The 22,009-nt window shown below is 40.2% G+C and overlaps 1 protein-coding gene across 3 annotated transcripts in view; it reads right to left on the reverse strand.

Annotated features, from left to right (window-relative positions):
- LOC125450685 (tetratricopeptide repeat protein 39B) overlaps window positions 1-22,009 on the reverse strand; it is a 103,011-nt gene that overhangs the window by 42,648 nt on the left and 38,354 nt on the right. For 2 of the 3 annotated variants that reach the window (XM_059643520.1, XM_059643518.1), the window contains exons 3-4: window positions 11,471-11,575; window positions 6,368-6,499 (exon numbers count right to left, since the gene is read on the reverse strand). In XM_059643520.1, the coding sequence (XP_059499503.1) occupies window positions 6,368-6,499; window positions 11,471-11,575 (237 nt within the window). Of the gene's footprint in view, window positions 1-6,367; window positions 6,500-11,470; window positions 11,576-17,422; window positions 17,535-22,009 lie in introns of those variants that run through there. The other variant, XM_059643521.1, reaches the window with a different exon arrangement.

Below are 22,009 nucleotides of genomic sequence, written 5' to 3' on the forward strand. Positions count from 1 at the left end.
TGCTGCTTGGGAAAATTCCAATCATGAGCTCCCATTCTTTGGAACGGCACAGATTTGGAAGAGTTACTCTATAAAGTCAGCCTTTCCTTATTCTGAGAAAAGCATATTAAAATTGTGGGGAAAAAAAACCTTGCCATATCCAGCTGTGTTACACCACACAATGATTCAAGCAGATTTATTATAATTTCATGAAGTGATAATTAGGAACTAACAAAGTCATCAAATGCTTTTAAATAGACAGGCCCTTGTAGATGATGCAAGACTGAATTAGGACATCAAGGGAAGTAACTTCAACCTTTGCTAATTAGAAGGATGTTCATCGGCAGTATTTGTCAAATGAAAAATGTTAAAAGAACAGCATGCCTGAAGGTCAGAACTTCAGATCAATTTGAGATTGAACTCAGAGAGGCAGTCAGGCATCAATCACTATTGCTCTCAAACCTCAGCATATCAGTAAATACCAAAGCTTATAACACGTGCATTTACTCGAGGAGCAGTTGAGGTGATGCTGTGATGGTCTACAGGTAAACTAAATGAGGAAGTGGAAGTGGGGAAGTGAAGTTAGAGTTGGCTGGCACAAACCTCAGGCTTCAAACATCTGCGGTGGGTGAGAATATGGATTTGAGATTACAATGAAATCAGCTGATATCTAATTGAATGGTGGAACAGGTTCGAAATGTTGAATGTGGCTTACTCCTGCTTTTTGTTTGTATGTTTAAAATCCCATAGATTTTGCAAAAGGGAAGTTGACAAGATCTTTTACAAGCTTATGAACTCTACAGAAGTAATAATTTCAACAGAATGAACATTGTAAACCAGAGGAAGCATACAAATAAAGGGAACTGAGTGAAATACAGGGTTATCTCCTTCTTTCCTGCCTCTCCCAGCACTTGATGACCATTTCCACTAGTTCCAGATCTTGAAATTACCCACTGGGTTTTTTTTTGGTGGGGGGGGGGGCTGACGTGCGAAGTATCATGGGAGAATGGAATGGAGTCATTAACCGTTAACCGTGAAACACCGGATGGTACATATTTTAATCCATTGTCAGCGCATGGGTATTGTTGCAAAGGTTGCTTTTTAATGCTTAAACACTGTTGCTTTAAGCCCCATTGTCCAGAGATGGTTTGGTGGGCCTTCTTGTTGAAAACTGCAATCTGTACTATTAAGGCATTCCAACAATGACGTAAGATAAGATGCTCTGCAATTTGGATCCAGGAGCAATGAATAAACCGTGAAAAATGTTCAAATCAGTGTGGTATGTTAAACTTACAAGAAATGTTTCGCAAATACCAACAGAACAGACATGATGTCACACACGACATCCATGTGTTTTGAATGGAGAATTACAAATAGAAGGATAGCTGAAGGACTGAACATAGAACGGGAATAAATCAATAGTTCACAACTTTACAAAATCTGTCTTAGAGGCATGCCAATAAATGTGCTGGAAAACCTTTCTCTCTGTTTGAAAACAGGTAATTTGGATATGAGAATGAAGGAATTATCAAAATTTGCTGCTAAGGCCAGATTAAGAGTGCTTAGAAAACCATAAGAAGGAATGTAGAAAGGCACAGGTCAGTGGGTGGGCAGATTATAGTTTGATGCAGGTAAATATGAAGTAGCATGAAGAGAGTGGAAAATAAAGAACTGAGAAATGAAATTAAAGAACAGAGAGATAAACCTTTCAACAGAGTGAATCAAAATAAACATACATAGGTCTTAACAGAAGCGCAGATAAAAATACACATTAGAATTCTAATATCTGCAGACATTAAGTACAGAGAATGTCCTCTATTAGACACTAGCTAAGCAATAATTCAAGTGCAATCTGCAACTTTAGCATCTTGTTAAAGAAAGGATGGTGGCCAATGATGAAATAACAGATTTGTTACTGTGCAGGAGGCCATTCAGCTATTCATGCCCGTACTAGCTCGGATGATACTAAGTAGCCACGATGTAGAATTAAGGCTATAACAATCATGGTGTCAACTGGCCTGCACCAATGGTGAAGTTTCTATCAGTCTCACCATCCTTTATGGAGCTGGGCCAGTATTTCAATGCCTTTACATAAAAATATAGCAACTTACTTGGGTTTCAGCCTTTAGACATGTAACTGAGCACATGTAAGTGGGCACACTGCTTCCTGATTTAGTCTAATCGTTACCAGGTGAAGTTTTCATTTAAAATGTACACCAGAATTTTAGAATAATCAGCAGGTGGCTAGGCATTTGTTATGCTAAGTATTACAAGTAACATTGCGAAAAAAAGTAAAGAACACTTAAAACGCTTTACATTTTAATTTCATTTTAATTCTGTCTGGCTTTTGTATATCTTGCCAAAGAATAAACTAAGAATCCATAACACCAATTCCTCAAAATATAAGGACAGTGGATAGATGAGACCGCCAGGCTCTTAGAGATGGCTTGACAAAAAACTGAATTATTCAGTAGAATGCATGTGCTATAATTTCCAAGGTGATCAGGTGTTCTTAGTACGAGAGCCAAACTGAAAATTGATCTTCGCAAAGGTTCCTTTCATTTGAGTTCTGTTTAGAAGTGGTTATGGCCCTGAGACTAGGTGGAATGACCCTTAACATAAGCTTCTTCCCTGCATAACTGTCGCAGTTTGGATTCAATTTCCACACCATTAAGCCGTATGCTGCTTTGTCACTTCTGCTGTGTCTAGGAAATGAGTAAATCTCAAAACTACTGAAAGGGGTCTTTCAGACATGTAGCTTGCTTCATTGCCAAAACTCATGCACTAGAAACAATGCTCTAGTTTTGGCTTGTTTGGTAGCAGGACAAATTACTCAACAGTTTGACTGAAATGAACGTGGGAAGCACTCTGGGTTTAAAACTTAAGAGCCAAAACAAATACATCTGATTGACGATAAAGTCCTCAGCTTTAATAAGTCAAAACTAAAGTCAAACACACCAATGAAAATGAGAACAATTTTTGGATGAGATCATCTCATGAATTGGCAAAGTATTACATACACCAAAAGAATTATCTACAAAATACTGTATAATGTGGTCAAAATGTTAAGAACTGTATTATTTTAGATGACAGTCTCTAGCAAAATTCGTCATGAAGGATTATCTATGATATATCTGTCAGTATTAATTTTATTACAAAGAAAGCAACACTGCTGTTATCTTTGGCACTTTTTTTTGACCGTACGGTATTTGCTGAGCATCAGACCACTAATGGACGTTATCAACTTTCTCCATCAGAGGCTTATTTGATCTTCATAATAAAATTTCTGAATAATAAGAAATAATGAGAGCTGCTGTGCAAATATGACAGAAACTGTGGGAAAGTGAATGGTAATGAGATTCACAGTCTTGATTATCATATATAAACATTCCAAACTCCGGCGGATAGGCCAGTATCTCATCCACTAGCTTCAGTTAAAGTGAGAAAAGGGCAGGTTGAAGAAGGGTTTGGGTACAGATTTCAAACTCCTCCGCCCAGCCCAAACCAAGTCCTCCAACTCCACCCAGCACACCTGATGTGCTTTAGATTAAAATTCCCCTCCCATCCATTGCTCGAAAAAATGGGTAGGGTATATACGTTCATAGGCCAGACCAATAAGGCTGGAAGGTCAAGGCCAAAGTGCGAAACAAGGTACTAGTTGGAAGTGTCTGTGAAACGTCAAATTAATGTTGTACGGTTTGAAAAGTTGGACAGAGCGTGAGCTCAGGATGACGGAAAGTGAAACCACTGAACATGGATTTTCAGATTAGGAGGTTCAAGATCAAGAGGCTGAACAGTCTATGGAAATAATCAAGAAATAAAATATATTTAAATGTTCTTACCTTGATCTTGTGGAGTAGGAAAGCAAAAATAGAAATGTGGGAGAAAAAAATGCTTTTCGTTATTTGTTCCAGTTAAATGGATGCAAAAAGGAGATGCAGAGATAGAAATCAAGGACAAGTGCAAAATGCTACTGAATATATCTGTTAGATGAGCTGCCAAAACATACTTAGGAACAGGCTCATTTTGTTTTATAAATACCTTAATTTCATTTGTTTTCTCAACTTTCTACCATCTGTATTTCGGTCACAGTCCCAAAAAGCAGGAATGTCAAGGCAACAGTGCTACTAACAAAGCTCAAAAGAAAGTAATTTCATTACATTATGCTGGCATCTTGTGCCCTCCCTGTGCAGATCATCCTTTTGAGAAGGTGAAGGAAAGAAAGCAAGGAAACACTAACACATTTATGATGGACTGAATGGCCTTGGGTTTTGGAGGGCAAAAATATAGATGCCAACTACCAGCTGATATCAAGGCCTTAAAGAGAGTGCAGTAGAGATTTTCCAAAATAGTATTGGAGATAAGCTGATACAAACTGGGGTAGTTCTCCTTACCACAGCAATGTTAAGGTGAGAAATAACAGTGTTTCGAAACATGAGTGAAGAACACTGTTTCCAGTGGTAGATCGGCCAGTAAAGAAAGAACACACCAAAGTAATTGACAAAAGTGCCAGATGTGACTCAAGGAAAAGAACTGTTTACAGAATACACGGCTTGAAGGGATGGAGGGCAGATTTAGCAATAACTTTCAAATTGGAATTGGATAAATACCTGGAAGAATAGAAAATTGTAAGAATACAGTAAAAATGAACAGGAGTTGGACTGATTTTATAGCTCTGTCAAAGTACTGGCAGGGATATGATGGGCCAAATGGCCTCTTGCTGTGCTCCATCATTCTAATCCAACTTATGTGCCCCAACCTACGGATATCTAAGTTTCAAAATGTTTGGAACAGGCATAGATTTGTACCTTGAGAAATAAAGCTCATGCGGCCTACAACGAATAAAGTATTAAACATGTGTGTCTGGTTTACTTAAAATGAGAAACTGTAAAGTTAAAGATGGTCTTAACTAGTTGTCTAAGCTTTCAGTACTTAGGAATAAAATTTGTATTGAAATTTTTTCTCTCTGTCTCTGAAAGCTGTGCTGAGTCTGAGTAACAGTTTGAATTTATCACTTTGGATTAATTTGAGGGAATTAAGAAGAATAATTTTATTTGTTGTTCAAAGGAGGCTTTCCTTTCAACCATTGGTTGTAATATTACTGTTTTGGCTTTGATTTCTTTAATGTTTCACAAATGAATGACAATGTCCAAGAGAATAACTTACTGAATTTAACCTCTGTTAGCCTGCATTTTGATTACCTCAAATATTACTGTTCATAGACATTTAGAGTCATAGTGTCATATAACACGGAAACAGATCCTTTGGCCCAATTTGTCCATGTTGGCCAAGTTTCCTAAACTGAACTAGTCCCATTTTGCTGCATTTGTCTCATATCCCTCTAAACCTGTCCTAAGCAGGTACTTGTCAAAATGCCTTTTAAATGCTGTAATTCTACCAGCCTATGCACTTCCTCTGGCAGCTTGTTCCACACATGCACTACCCTCTGCACAAAAAAGTTGCCCCTCAGGACCCTTTTAAATCTTTCCCCTCTCATGTTTAACTTATGCCGTCCAATTTCAGACTCCCCTACCCTGGGAAAAAGATCTTTGCTGTTCACTTTATCATGGCCCTCATGATTTTATAAACCTGCAAAGGGTCACCCCTCAGCCTCCTACGCTCCAGGGAAAAAAGTCTCTGCCTTTCCAGCCTCTCCTTATAACTCAAACCGTTCAGTCTCAGTCACATCCTTGTAAATTTTTTTTGCACCCTTTCCAGTTTAATAACATTCTTCCTATAGGAGTTTTTGAAAGGATGAACCTCCAACACACTTAAAACATAGATACAATTAACTTCTTATAGCCAGGAACATACAGTGTTCTAATTTCGCATAAAGAACATATGATTGCAGAATCTCAAGCAAAACCAGAAAATATAAGCAAGACATTATTGTAATTTATTGATAATGACTTTTCAGCAAGCAGTCTGTTTGACTTAATATATTCAGGAATCAACATGTTAGAAATTTTTAATTTACTTAATCCACACTCAAGTAAAATCTAAGGCAATGGGTTAGTCTTTCACAATCAACTGATGCATTATCACTTTAAACCAGAGTTTGAAACCAGCAAAGCAGCATGGATAATTTCTACATTCAAAACAAAACACCAGTGACATCCAAAAATGAATCTTAGAAATCGGGCTGTTAAAAGGAAGTTTTCTATTCGGCAGAATGGATGAATACCCCTTCCATCTACTATGTGATTCCCATTCTATGGTATAAATATGAAAGCAATGGGAAAAAAAAAGAATTTTTTAAAAAAACACTCACAACAAACTGTGGCAGTGTGCAAACAAACCGTGGATGACTTCTACAGTATTAACACTTCTTTAGCAGTCCAAGTCATAAAATGTTTGGTACATTACAGCAGGTCACTGTAAAACTCACCTCTGGCAAGTTTGTAATGCATCCTTCATTGTTCCAATGGCTGCAAGGATATCTTGTTGCTCAAAAGTCATGGCTGCCTGCATTGCATGCATAGTGCTGTAACCCAGGGCATGGTACATGCTGTCTTTGGACCTGTATTAGAAACAACTAGTTACACAGCTGGAGGAACAAAAATCCACACATTGCTCCATGAGGAAAAGGTGAGCTTGTACTGGGTAAATTTGGCCCAATCACGGTTGAATTACAGATGGTTCACTTTAATTTCTTTCACAAACCTTTGCTTAATTTCCCCATTCATTTTCTAGGTGTAGACTATTTGCCCTAAATCTATCGGTTCTATGCCAGATTGCACAGCAATCTTATTCCATTTTAAATCAAGAAGTCAATAAGGAAAATGACAGAGTTCCATATCCCCAACTTGCCATAGCTGAAATGGAGGAAGCATCCTATTTATTTAATCATAGACATGGAGGTGCTGATGTTGGGCTAGGGTGGACAAGGTCAGAAATCACATGACACCAGGTTATGGTCCAACAGGTTTATTTCAAAACACAAGCTTTTGGAGCCTCACTCCTCCTTCAGTGTTAGTGAGAGAGGTAGTTTCAGACACAGAATTTATCAGTAAAAGGTCAAAGGGATCGAGCCTGGATCCCTGATGCTGTGAGGCAGCAATGCTAACCACTGACCCACTGTGCCACTCCACCATGGACAAATCTACCAGTTCATACGATCAATAACATGTATAAACAAATATGTTTTATCATCACCGACCAATGGGTTATTTGAAGGTGACACGAGAAAATTTATTTCAAGTATTTGAGCTATATAATCGGAGAGACAACTTGGAATTTTGTATACTTAACATCAAAAGAGAGCAAAGCATACTTCAATCCAAGGTACAATTACCTAAACTCAACATGTGGGTGAATCAGATTGGTAACATTGCAATTTATGGCTTTAACAACATCTTCCCTGATGCTACAGAATAAATCATTTGCTTGTTGTGCTCTGGTTTTAAAAACACCAGGGTTGTGGTTCTTAATATTATGGCAGGACAGGGTGCTCAGAGGTTCCAGTGGAAGATAATTCACAATATAACAAACTAAGCCAGTGTGTCCTGGTACAGGACTTTGGTTCGGTCTCAGTTAGAATAATTTGTCCAGTTTTAGTCTTGTCAAGTGATGGGAGATATTGAAACTTTAGAAATGGTTCAGACGAGGGCCACAAATTCAATTTGTAGTTTAAAATGCCTGTTAAGAGAAAAGCATTAACTTGGAAACAACAGCCCGGGCATCTCAAATCAGTGGTGTTGCAATAGTCAAGGACAAAGCTAAACTTGTTCAATAAAAGATATGGGCTAATAAATGAAAGAAAACTTAGACTTATTAAGGGCAAATATTGTTTGTCTAACTTGGTTAAATTCTTTGACGAAGTAATAGAGGAGGTTGGAGAGGGTATTGTGGTTTGCTGTTATGGCTAGTGACTTTCATCAAAGATGTTTGACAAGGTATCACCTGACAGACTTGTTATCAAAGTTGAATGACATTGATTAAAGGGACAGTGGCTGAATGGATATACAATTGGATAAAGTGACAGGAAACAGAAAACATTAGGACAGAAGTGTGAAGTCAGGTGCTTCTGTGTTGTAACCCAGTACTTCTTAAAGCATATTAAAGATCTGAAGCTGGGTACTCAGGCATAATTTCAAATGTCTGAATTAAAACCAAATCATCACCACCTCAATCAAAATAGTGCCAGAGTGGTGAAGCCATAAATCCTATTGCTGAACACTGCACCCATCATTTTCACTGGGTTAGGAGGATTGAATCTGGGGTGTCCAATTTTTGACATGCACAGTTCAGAGGGGCAGCTGCATATATAACAGTTGTGATGTATGCTTTTGGTTTATTAGGAGAAGGTCTAAAGTTTGCAGAATTCTTCACAGACACTGGCAATCCTTTTAGACAGGTCCAGAGACTCCTTTGGATACTACTAGAAAATTGCAGCATTTCCATAGAATGGCAAAAACTCAATCATCGGTGTGTGTCAGTCACCTCAGGGTAATAATGAGTGGGGCTGGTGACTCAGTAAAGGCAAAATCTTTTATTCCACTGACTCCGACATCAAAATTACATGAAAGAGAGTGTGCCAGAGAAGGGAGCAGGGCACATTGAGCTAAAATGAGGTGACACCCTCACATTTTTATGCCACACAGGCATGTGACTAATGGGACGGCAGAGGGATATACCAGACTACAAGTTAGGGGCAGTTCAGTGCGTGCCAGAGGAAGAGGAGGACAATGACCAGGTTTTACCAAGGCAAGGGCTACCCCCAAATATCACTGAAACTGACATGGAAGTTGGTTCACCAATATATGTGGCATGGTACAACAGCTTGAACCAGAGTCAATCATCCTCATGCTCTGCCAGTGGCTGTCTAAACTGCCACAGTTCTGGATCAAGTTATTTCAGCTGGAAACCTACTGAGAATATCAGTTCATTAACAGCTGCATTAAGGTAGAAAAGTCAGAATTTTACACCATTAGCAGGCTTTCCTCAGGTGCAGGGGGGCCAAAGATGCATCAGCATTATTTTAAATTTATTTTTTCAAGAGATGTGGGTATTGCTGGAAAAGCCAACCCTTTGTCAACCATTGCTAACTACCCTTGAACTATGTGGACTACTAGCCATTTCAGACTGCAGTTAACAGTCAACCAGGTTTCTGTGGGTCTTGAGTCACATGTAGGACAGACTAAGAAAGAATGCCGGATTTCCTTCCCTTAAGGATATTGGTGAATCAGATGGCTTTTTTTTTAAGAAACACAGATGACAGTTTCACAGAGCTCATGACCGAGGTGAGCTTGAAATTCCCGATCTATAAACTGAATTCAAATTCCAAAAGCTATGTTGGGCTCAAATCCCTCCTTGCCCAAGAGCATTAGTCTGGGCTTCTAGATCACCAGACCATTGAGATTTTCACGTTATACTAACTCTCCTACTTGCAATAGGAACTCTAACTCGTCAACCTGACACCTCTGTGATCAGAAGGTCCTTCCACTCCTTGTAAGACCAGATGGTACGTGGTCACAGCAAGATATTCCTGCAGATCTCAGAGGATGACAGCATCCTGGTAAATGTCACAAACATTCCTGCTGAGAAAATCCCAAATTTCTCAGCTCTTTTGAGCACCTACACACGTCCATGATGCGAATCCAGAGGACAAAGGCTATCAACGAAGGGTGTGGCTGATGACCTCCTCTAGGCGATTGCAAATGGAACATAAACTGAACTACAAAAATAGCCATGTCATGACCCCCAGAGTACAATAAACCAGGGTAGATATTTCTAATCAACCTGTTCAGATGTGTTATGACATATCTCTGGAATAGGTAGGACTTCAACCCAGGCCTTCTAGCCCAGAGGTAGGGGCATCTACCACTGTGCCGCAACTGCCCAATAGAACAGGGTTTTAACATTCTCAAAATGCGCCTGGACAACTCAGTGGAGCTTTAAAATATTCTCTCATTAGGATGTCTGAACAATAAATTGCGATACACATTGCACAGCAGAAGACCCTATAACTGGAAGGAGTTGAAGCACATCACCAAGCTACACCCTGAGGAGGGTGAGTATGATAAGGATACCCTGGCTATTCTTAGGATTCTGACATGGAGGAGAAGGGCAGCTTTGGCACAGCAGCTAAGATGTAGCCATGGCTGACTCTTTGCAGCAGGCGTTCATCGCTCCACTGCCGCTTACCACCATAGGGACCCTCTAATCCCAAAGCCCATGGGACCTGGGATTGCACATTTTTCTTTAACCCCAGCAAGATTTGGAGACTTGGAATCTAAATAACTTAATTCTGCAGCCTGCTCTGTTGATTGCACGTTAATTGTGATTAATTTTATACAAAAAGTACATAACTTCAGCCTCTTAAATAAAGAGGGCGAGTAAAACAGTGGGCTGTTAGGGGTAGAAGCTGTATGCTTACAATATGTAACTCTTGTAAATAAATACAAAACTGTACAAATATAAATATAAGTCTCTGATAATATATTTAAAAATTCCAATTCAGTCCTGTACCAAGGAGCTTTCTGGGACAGAACATGTTCTTTGGACTGTTGTGGAGCACTTCCTATGTGTTTGTTGATTGTATTACGGGTGGAGAACCATGCCTCCAGGAATTCCCGTGCGTGTCTAAGTTTGGCTTGGGCTACTATGATTACCTTGTCCTAGTTAAATTGATGGCCTTCATTGTTTGAGTATATTGATATTAAGTACTCCCTCTGATCGGGAAGTCAATCCTATCAATCAGGCTTCCTGCTAAAAGGTACACGGTAAAGAGGTTTGCATAAAAACTCTAACTTCTAGGTCCTCTGCATGAGAAACAATTCTCACCATAAAAGGTAAGCTAAAGTCACCACAATTTTGCCAGACAATACAGCGGCTCTCTCATTACAGAGATGACTAGTGGTGGTTTAATCTGAGGTTCACCAAGCCTCAGGCAAGGGGAGAGGTTGAGAAGAAGAGTCCTTTATGGTGACCTCAGCCAGTGTGGTAACTGAACGCTTGTTATTGGCATATAACCGTGTCATAAACCAGCCATCCAGCCAACTGAGCTAACCTTTCATCAGTGGATCATTCCAAATTATTACAGGGGAAAGACAGTAACAAGCAACAGTCAAATTCATTAAACATGTTCCTGATTTCTCCTTCAGCAGGACAAATATCTTCTTTGGTTTCTCCCCTGAAATTTAACAGGAGCAATGTAACAGATTTAACCACCCAGATTTGAAGCTCTAGAGGTTACGGCCACCCTTTTAAAAGTGAAGTCAAGAAGAAATGTCTGGGAGGTCCAAACAAGTTTTTTTTATGATAATTTATCAAAGCGCTTGAAATTCATATAAATATGGTTATTTTCTCTTGTCAAGGACAAGGTCTATACTTTGAAGGTTAACTTTATTTTCTTATAAAAGTCTTAAGACCTATGCCATTATTGCAGGTAACTGGTTGGGCAGGAAAGCACCCCAAATTCTTTATAAATTTATTTGAGGGAATGCAGAACTATAGACTGAAACACACATCATTTAATGCAAATTCTTACCAAGGCCGCAGTAAATCCAAAGCTTCAGAGAATTTGTTATTTAAGAATAAACTCAGTGCAATGTTGCATTCCTCCAAGGCACTCTTCAAGTCCATCTGGGCAGCCCTATTATAATAGAAAATAAATAGTAAACCTTCCTGGCAATGGATGAGCATTCTGCACATAATTGGAATTCATGAAAGGTTATCGAAAGACATGACCAAATACCAGAGTCTAAAATCTGAAAGTCAACTAACAGTAAAATCTTCCCAACAGGTTTGTTGCAACATTAATGGAAAGGATGAAGGGTATATGGGAAAGGGTATATGTTTTGGGGAAATATGTTCAATCAAATGATGGTATTTGAATTAGTTTGAATCTGATTTGAATTCTAGTAAAAACTCTGAAATGGAAAGTTAGCAAGCTCACTAATGATGCCCATGACAATATTAATTCTTACAAAAGTCCAGCTGGTTCATTAATATCTTTTAGGGAAGGAAATATGCCATTACATGGTTTAGCCGACATGCAATTCCAGGCTCAAAAATGTGGTTGACTGTTAATTGCCTTCTAAAATGGCATAGCTAGCAACACAATTCAATAGGCAATTAAGGATCAGGAACATATTCTAGTTTTACCAGCAATGCCATCATCCCATGAAAGAATAAATGAAAACAAAACCTAATGAAGTTTTAAATCAATCCAACCATGGCAGTGACAATGCAACAGGACATTACTCAACACAATGAGAACATTTACATCTTTCTCACTTTTGACATGATGAACCAGTCTTCAACTTTCACAAAACTACAGCATAAACCACAAACCATAAACACAATACATTTCTCAGCATGAATTTCTAAAAATAGATAGCATACAGTCTATATAAGCAAAGCAATCAAATATATTTTTAATACGGTTATAAGCTGCACACAAACACTGAAGCAATTATCAAAGCCGGGGCACAATCAGACTGCAGGAATTCTATAGAACTTTTATTCTCTTTTCAATAACCTGGTTGCACAACCAGGAAATGGGAGAAGTCATAAGATATTTTACTTAATTACCACAGATAGATGGTAGTTAATACGATTGCAAAAAAGTGAACAAAAATTCAGAAAACAAGACCTGTGTGCAAGACAAATCTTCTATTATATACAAACAAGGAAGACGAAACACATCCGCAACACAGAAGATGTGTTAATTATAGAAGGATACGCTGAACAGTTAGAATTAAGTTCAGACTCGAATTCTGTTTGTTTGTGGTCTTGAAGTCACATTTGACCCAGAGATAATCTTGCAATGTTTCTTAACTGTGATATCAGTAAGACTGTCGATTTCCACCTCCATGATATCATCTGACATCCTCCCCACCTATCTGCTCTCATCTACTGCTGAGATCCTCCTTCATGCTTTCATTGCCTCTACAAACTATTTCAATGCACTTCCTGATGGTCTCCCACATTGTATCTTCTGAATATTTGGGACCACCCAAAGCTCTGCTGCCCAATGTTTTAAATTCATACAAAGTCTCAATCACTGATCATCCTGTTGTTCACTAGCCTATTTGGCTCATGGTGATAAATATGCTTACTTTAAGATTTTCATCCTCATGTGCAAATCCTTCCATGGCATCTAAGGTATAGATCTGTACTCCTCTAAATTTGGCCTCTTGTACGTTCCAAATTATAACTGCTTTATGATTAGTTGCTGTGCCTTCAGGGGCCCAGTGCCTGAGCTCTGGAACACAGTCTCTGTACCTCTCTGACTCTTTTCCTTTATTTAAAGATGATAAGAACATAAGAAATAGGCAGAAGAGTAGACCATTTGGCCCCTTGATCACACACTGTCAGTCAATAAGATGATGGGTAATTGAACTGTGGCTCTAACTCCACCTTCCTACATCACAACGTTCAATTCACTTATTTATCAAAAATCTGTCTAACTCAATCTTGAATATATGCAAATAATTCAACCACCACTGCCTTTTGCAAAAGAAAATTCCATAGACTGACATCCCTCTGAGTGAAGAAATTTTCCCATACCTTGGACTCATAGGTGAGATCCATTATTTTTAACTATGCCCCAAGTTATAGGTGTATGCATGAGAGAAAACAACCTTCTACACATCTAAGCTGTCAAGCCCAGAGACTTACGTTTCCATCAGTTCACCTTTCATTCATCTGAACTCCAATGAGTATGAGCTCAAGCTGCACAATTCTTGCTGTTGAGAGAATCTTTTCATACCAGGAATCAGCCTACTGAAACTTCTCTGAACTGTTTCCAGCACTTGTATATCCCTCCTTAAGTAAAGTGAACAAGTTTGAATGGAGTATTCTAAATGTGGCATCACCAATGCACTGAACAATTGTCACAAGAATTCTTTATTCTTGGATTCCAATCCCCTTATATTGAATGCTAACATTCCATTTGACTTCCTAAATACTTGCTGTAGCTGTATACTAAACTTTTGCATTTAATGTACAAGGATACTCAGCATTTTGCAGCCTCTCTCCATTTTAAAAAATGTTCTGTTCTTTCATTCTTCTTTAACGCAGCCTCATACTTTCACATATTAAACATTATCTGTCAAATCTTTCCCATTCACTTAACCTATCTATATTCCCTTGTAGACTCTTCGTACTTTCCTCACAACTTGTACTGTTGCATATCTTTGTATCATCAGCAAATCTTGCTTTAACAGTCATTCTTCTCATTCAAGTCATTAATTTGGATCATAAATAGATGAGGCCCCAGTTACAGTTTGTCAACGTATCTCTGTTTTCTGTTAATTTATTTATCCTCTATTCAGGATAATATAATCACCCTAATGCCATGAACTCTTACCTTGTGTAATAACCTTGAATGTGACATTTTATCAAATCCCTTTCTGAAATCCAAATACACTGTACCTTCTCAATCTACTTTATCCAATGGGCATGACAAGGTCGAGCCTGAAAAGGTTTTTGCTTTTGGTTGGAGGGTCTCAAACTTGTTGTCACAGTCTCAAAAAAAGGAGTTGGCCTGTTAGGAGTTACATAAAGAACGAACTGCTCACACACACAGCTGTGAGCCTTTGGAAATCACTATCCAGTGCATCATAGACATTAATTAAAGATAATTCAAGACAGAGATGTCTTCCCTTTGGATGGTGATATGATTGGGGTGTGTCCGTAACGGGGTGGGGGTGGGGGTGGGGGTGGGGGTGGGGTGGGGGGGGGGGGGCGGGTGAAGAAGACAAAGGAATAAGGCAGGGGTAAGAAAGGAGGAACTGGGGAAGCACTAGGTGGGGGCAAGGGTAGACAGGAAAGGTGAGGTGGGAAGCATGAGGTGGGATATATGTTGGACAAAGAGTGCAAGGGTAAGTGACAATGATTTGGGGGAGGAGGGTGGAGAAGATGAGGCTAAAGGGAACAAGGCCAAAGGGGGTGAGAATAAGATGGGAACATGAAACAGTGACATCAAGTAACATATTGACATTCTAAATAAGGTGGTCTTGGGCAATCTTGTTTCTTACTTGGTGATGTTTTAATAGGTTTTGTATAGTTCAATAAGAGATTAAGGTTGCAAACTGTCTTAATCCATGATGAAATAGGCAAAGTAATCTGCAACCTGTAACACAGCAGCTCTCTCTTTTTATCAGAGGCAGTAGCTTTATAATTCAACTATATCATTACTTTTCATCTCAAGTGTCAAATTTTCTTGTGCAGTCAGAAAGGAGGCTCTCCAAAACCTCTTGTCTAATCAGGCATTGTTTTGGTGAGTCATATTAACTTCCATCAGCTAAATCAGAGATAATAGGAACTGCAGATGCTGGAGAATCTGAGATAACAAGGTGTAGAGCTGGATGAACACAGCAGGCCAAGCAGCATCATAGGAGCAGGAAAGCTTGACATTTCGGGCCGAGACCCTTCTTCAGAAATGGGGGTGTAAATCGGGGTGGCTTGATTTGAAAATAGCCAGATATCTTCAACATTCCAACATACCTCAAGAACTCTCAATGACTTGGGAACAATAGGCCTGAATCCTCAGTGAATGTCTCTGTATTCAATCTTTAGCCACCTTGGCTAAGAGCCATTACAGAAACATTTTCAATGCACCCTCACCCTTTTGCTAGACCTAAGTCACAATTTACATCTGCATGAGCAGGTTAATTAGATGTTCGTCTGATCTTGTAAACAAACATCCTCCTGTTAGTAGCAGCCAGAGATTGTTCTGTGTTTATGCAAATAATTGGGCAGGTGAGTAATGCTGGAAAGTCACACAGGTATAAAAGCTGTGCTTCTACATGTCACTCACTCATTTGGGACTGAATCGTGAACTCCCAAGGTTCCTCATCACCACTGAGCCGTAAACCTGACAGCCTTGTCCCCACCGCAAAGGATCTTCTGCACATTTTGATCCCTCGTGTGTGCTCATTGGCGTTGACTCTTCTTCATGATCCCATGATTCCAGAAGGAAGTGACAACCCTCTGCTCTGTTGACTGCCCCTGCCATCTGAGTCAATGGCACCGGCTTCCTTGGGCGCAAGTCCCCTCATATGCCAATCATCCATATTTTTTGAGGCCTAATCACATTCCTTGAGATAGCCAGGACCACAAGGCTCGTCAATGGTGTATCTGCCTCTACTGAACTGGTCTGCCCCCGAAAATACCATAACAAGCTCTCAAAGAGCATTTTAATCTTCTTTACTAGCCTTAGCAATAGATTGTGGGCTGGACCTAAACCCTATTTACCCTCTGACTCGCAATCAGCAACCAGAAATCTGGTATGCTAGCCAGCCTAATATTTTCAATTCTTGAAAGTTCGGCCCTTAGACAAGTTATTCAGAATGAACAAAGTAATTAAACATGGCAAATGCATATTGTTTAACATACATAAACATAAACCAAACTGCTGCTTCCCAGAGAAATACATTATGATAAACCAAACTGCTGCTTTCCAGAGAAATACATTATAAGACCATAAGACATAGGAGTGGAAGTAAGGCCCTTCGGCCCATCAAGTCCACTCCACCATTTAAATCATGGCTGATGGGCATTTCAACACCACTTCCCTGCACTCTCCCCGTAGCCCTTGATTCCATTTGAGATCAAGAATTTGTCGATCTCTGCCTTGAAGGCATCCAACGTCCCGGCCTCCACTGTACTCTGCGGCAATGATTTCCACAAGCCCACACTCTCTGGCTGAAGAAATGTCGTCTCATTTCAGTTTTAAATTTACTCCCTCTAATTTAAAGGCTGTGCCCACGGGTCCTAGTCTCCCCGCCTTACAGAAACAACTGCCTAGCGTCCACCCCTTCTAAACCATACATTATCTTGTAAGTTTCTATTAGATCTCCCCTCAACCTTCTAAACTCTAACAAGTACAATCCCAGGATCCTTAGCCGTTCATCATATGTTAAACATACCATTCCAGGGATCATCCGTGTGAATCTCCGCTGGACAATTATGCATTGCTAGCTGCTCCAAATCAAATCAATAAGTCTTTTTCAACTTAATCATAGATGCAAACCCACAATTACTATTAAGCAGGTTAAGTAATCATCCTAGTCACACATTATTTTGTACCGACTTTTTCATTAAAGCTTACACACAATAACTACAACAATTAATTCTTTGTTGAGTGTCTACCAATACATTAACACTTTAGCCATCTTAAAAATCTGTTCACTGGCACTGCATCAATCATTGCAGCAGCATCTATTCTATACAATATATATTCAGTTACAATTAAAATGTTTTAGAATTTAAATAGAATTATTATTCGAGCTCCTCATAGTCACTTGGACCTGAAGCTCCTCCCACCACCAAGGAAAATACGCAATATAGCTGGCATTATACACTGGGGATCAAAAGAAACTGCATGAAAAATTACACACCACACAGTATGAGCAAAAGATGCAACAGACAACACAATCAGGCTTGCTTTCTCTTATCAGTAAAAGAGCAACACAAACTGCATATGACTTACATTGCTCATCTGTCATATTTCCTTCATGAGGGAGTATTAGACTGTCCTGTAGTTCACGGATGTTCCAGCAAATAAGCAGCAGGCAAGGGTTTTACAGGCACTGCAGTTTATGAAAATTGGGCAGGGCTGTCTCGCTGTACAGCTGCACACACACTATTGGGCGCACGTCATGCAGTCATATCCAAATCCTACTTTAAGCAAATCTGCGCAGTTTTCTTTACTGTCACAAAAGCCTTTGCTCAGGGGCAGCAGCAGGAGCAATGTAATACAAAAGATAGCAGCTGTCACCCATAGAAAACAGCTGAAGGGCATTTTTTTTTAAAAAAAAAACGTACTTTCCCAGATATTCAGCTGGAAGAACTATGTTTGAGCTATGGTTTTATAACTCATTCAAAGCCACTTGGTTTCTAAATATTTTCCAGTTTAAGACTGCTTCATGTACAAACTACTCAGCTTTGAAACCTATTGAATAAGCTAACTTTCACATGTCCAAAAGGTATCTCATATTTACAACCAAACCACATCTTAGACAGCATATCACCACTGCTTAAATTGAATCAATTGTACACTCATTACCCTTTTATTTAACCATTTCTGTCATTAAATTTTCAATAACTAAGCAAAGTTTTGTCACTACTTTCTTTGCTAGTATCCCAACAATTACTACTAAACTTCATTATTTTACATCATTTCTTTGTATTCATTGTGTTTATTTAAAGGGAAGCTCACATGTGCCAGAATTAAGACAAAATGAGACTTTATATGCAGGAATATCACTTTATCTGAAATGCTGCTTTTCAGACGAAATGTTTAAGCAGAGGCCACTATACCTGTCCACTTGGTTTCAAATGATCCCACGTCACTTCTTTTCCCCACACTATACCATTTACTACACTTTTTCAGTACTCGATTGGCTGTTAGCCATGTTGGGTGCAAAATATGAGCCATAAAGCAAGACGCCCTGAAGTCATGAAAGGCACAAAGCAAATGCAAGCTTATTCTTTGATAGTGGGAACTGCAGATGCTGGAAAATCCAAGATGACAAAAGTGTGGAGCTGGATGAACACAGCAGGCCAAGCAGCATCTCAGGAGCACAAAAGCTGACATTTCGGGCCTGGACCCTTCATCAGAGAGGGGGATGGGGAAAGGGAACTGGAAGAAATACGGAGAGAGGGGAAGGTGGACCGAAGATGGAGAGAAAATAAGATAGGTAGAGACGAGAGTATAGGTGAGGAGGTAGGGAGGGGATAGGTCAGTCCAGGGAAGACGGACAGGTCAAGGAGGTGGGATGAGGTTAGTAGGTAGGAAATGGAGGTGCGGCTTGGGGTGGGAGGAAGGGATGGGTGAGAGGAAGAACAGGTTAGGGAAGCAGAGACAGGTTGGGCTGGTTTTGTGATGCAGTGAGGGGAGGGGAAGAACAGTGCTGGTTTTGGGATGCAGTGGGGGAAGGGGGGATTTTGAAGCTGGTGAAGTCCACATTGATACCATTGGGCTGCAGGGTTCCCAAGCGGAATATGAGTTGCTGTTCCTGCAACCTTCGGGTGGCATCATTGTGGCACAGAAGGAGGCCCATGATGGACATGTCGCCTGAGGAATGGGAGGGGGAGTTGAAATGGTTCGCGACTGGGAGGTGCAGTTGTTTGTTGCGAACCGAGCAGAGGTGTTCCGTTTTCCCTGGACTGACCTATCCCCTCCCTACCTCCCCACCTATACTCTCCTCTCCACCTATCTTCTTTTCTCTCCATCTTCAGTCCACCTCCCCCTCTCTCCCTATTTATTCCAGAACCCTCACCCCATCCCCCTCTCTGATGAAGGGTCTAGGCCCGAAACGTCAGCTTTTGCGCTCCTGAGATGCTGTTTGGCCTGCTGTGTTCATCCAGCTCCACACTTCTGTCAACAGCTTATTCTTTTCTTTGTCCCCTCCATACCACGACCACCACCAAAGAAAAGTGAGGCAGCTACTCCTTACTGCCATGACTAAGATACAACTCAGCCGTCACTAATAAACTGGCTATCTATCTCATCTCTGTAACTCTTGCCACCACTTAACAGGGATTGGAAATCTCTTTGCACTCTGGTCACTGGTATACGAGCGGCCTCTCCAATTGCATGTATCGTATGGTCTCAAATTTCAGCTTGCTCCCTGGTGTGGTATGATGGAACATCAATGTAGCTCAGCTTGCTGATTTGCTAGCACCATCCTATTTTCTGGTAGGGATCTACAGGGATAATGGGAACAGCAGATGCTGGAAAATCCAAGATAATGAAATGTGAGGCTGGATGAACACAGCAGGCCAAGCAGCATCTCAGGAGCACTAAAGCTGACGTTTCGGGCCTAGACCCTTCATCAGAGAGGGGGATGGGGTGAGGGTTCTGAAATAAATAGGGAGAGGGGGGAGGCGGACCGAAGATGGAGAGAAAAGAAGATAGGTGGAGATGAGAGTATTACAAGAGAGTTGCAATGGGAGAGAGATTCCCTGAGGTTGGTCCGGAGGGTAACTTCTTCAGGTTAGGCATCCCTGGAAGAGGCTTCGCAGTGGGGTTAAAATTGTATCAGTGATAATGGGAACTGCAGATGCTGGAAAATCCAAGATAATGAAATATGAGGCTGGATGAACACAGCAGGCCCAGCAGCATCTCAGGAGCACAAAAGCTGACGTTTCGGCCTAGACAGAGAGAAAATACTCTCCTCTCCACCTATCTTCTTTTCTCTCCATCTTCACCCCATCCCCCTCTCTGATGAAGGGTCTAGACCCGAAACGTCAGCTTTTGTGCTCCTGAGATGCTGCTGGGCATGCTGTGTTCATCCAGCCTCACATTTCATTATCTACAGGGATAGCTTGGTCTACTGTGGTAGAGGAGAACACTTGGGACTCCAACAAGAAGAGGCTGTTATCTTAAACTAGAGTTTATTATGTGATTCTAAGTAGGTACATTGTTACATTGTAGCTACATTGGTACAATAGATAATTGTATTAAGGCTATGAGGGATAGTTGCATTCTTTGAAGTCCAAATCTATTTCTCCACCAATGAGCCAATTATCATCATCATATTGGACTGTGCCTATTGCGAGCCTCACTATTAAGCCTTCCAGTCCCTTGCATCCTTATACAATGCTTTTCCATCCATCACTAATATTTATATATTGGTGCATATAATTATATTTACACTTTCCCATCTCCCTCCCCAAGTCTCTGACTTTAGTATTTCAGACACTCTGGCCATTTTACTATGCAACCAGTATGTATTCTCTTTGGATTTGGAAGATTGGTTGGCTTCTGTGTTGAAGGTATTGACCTTGTTTCTGTTCTTGATACAGAATTGTGTTAGTCCGTACAAACTAGAAAACCATTAATCTTTTGGATTTCCTTCACAGAAGATGTCTTTTCTATTCAAACAGACATCTGTTTCAATACTATCTTTGTAGGACATTTAATCTCATGAAATTCCTTCAAAGAAAACAGACGGCCTTTTGAAAGAGACAGTATCTTTTTGTCAGTATCTGGCTGTCAAAATCCACCTGTGATGGCTTCCTTGGGGCTGTATGCAACATATCTGCAACACAGATATAGATAAGATTGAAACTCCTTTATCACTCATCCTCAGTGATCATTGGTGGACGCAGCCTATTCACTTCCTCTGACATGCCTATTAAGATATTCTTCTTGCTTGGGGTGATCTGTTACTCACACTGACGAGACAAAGAAACAAAATATTAAGGATGAGCTTGTGTCTTCTTGACATCTGACATCAAACTGGAGTCTGTCTTCACCAAGTGTTTATCAAGCTGTACTGCAATCTGAATGACTGGAGATAGAAGATCAAAAATGAGCTCAAGTACGGTACAGTACTCATCCACTCTCTACACGTTTTTATTTTCCTTGTGAACCGGCTGATTTTTGCAGTCTCAACTCTCTTCAGTGTTGATAGGACTGGGAAACATTTCTATTAATACTGTAGTCATAGACCTCAATTTTGTCCTCAGAATGGAACAATTCCTTTATACCAACATAACTGATCATAATGGACTAGAGGCTTTGCTTGATTTCTGCCAGAGTTGAGGAAGCCAAATGAAATCTTCCACTTGTTGCCCTTTAACCAAAATTGCTTTGACCCGTTGTGACCCAACTGGCTGATCCTTAACCAGTTGTTTCTTTATCTTCACTGATTTAACTTCTTGTACCATTTGAACACAGTCTAGTCCATCATGTAAACCAACCTTCTATCCATTGACTCTATTGATATTCTCGCGGCCTTGGAAAGACAGCCACACAGTTAGAGACTCCTCCCACCCTAGTTACAATCTGTTTCAACCTCTTTTGCCAGCAGAAGATACAAAAGATACAAACACACATACCAACAGCTTCAAGAACAGCTCCTTCCCTGCTGTTATTAGGCTTCTGAATGGACCATTGTAACATTGTATTCAGGAGATAATAGGAACTGCAGATGCTGGAGAATCCGAAATAACAAGGTATGGAGCTGGACAAACAGCAGGCCAAGCAGCATCTTAGGAGCAGCAAAGCTGATATTTTGGGCCCAGACCCTGATGAAGGGTCGAGACCTGAAACATCAGCTTTCCTGCT

This window comes from Stegostoma tigrinum, chromosome 3 (genome assembly GCF_030684315.1).
Source record: "Stegostoma tigrinum isolate sSteTig4 chromosome 3, sSteTig4.hap1, whole genome shotgun sequence".
NCBI classification, from domain to species: domain Eukaryota; kingdom Metazoa; phylum Chordata; class Chondrichthyes; order Orectolobiformes; family Stegostomatidae; genus Stegostoma; species Stegostoma tigrinum.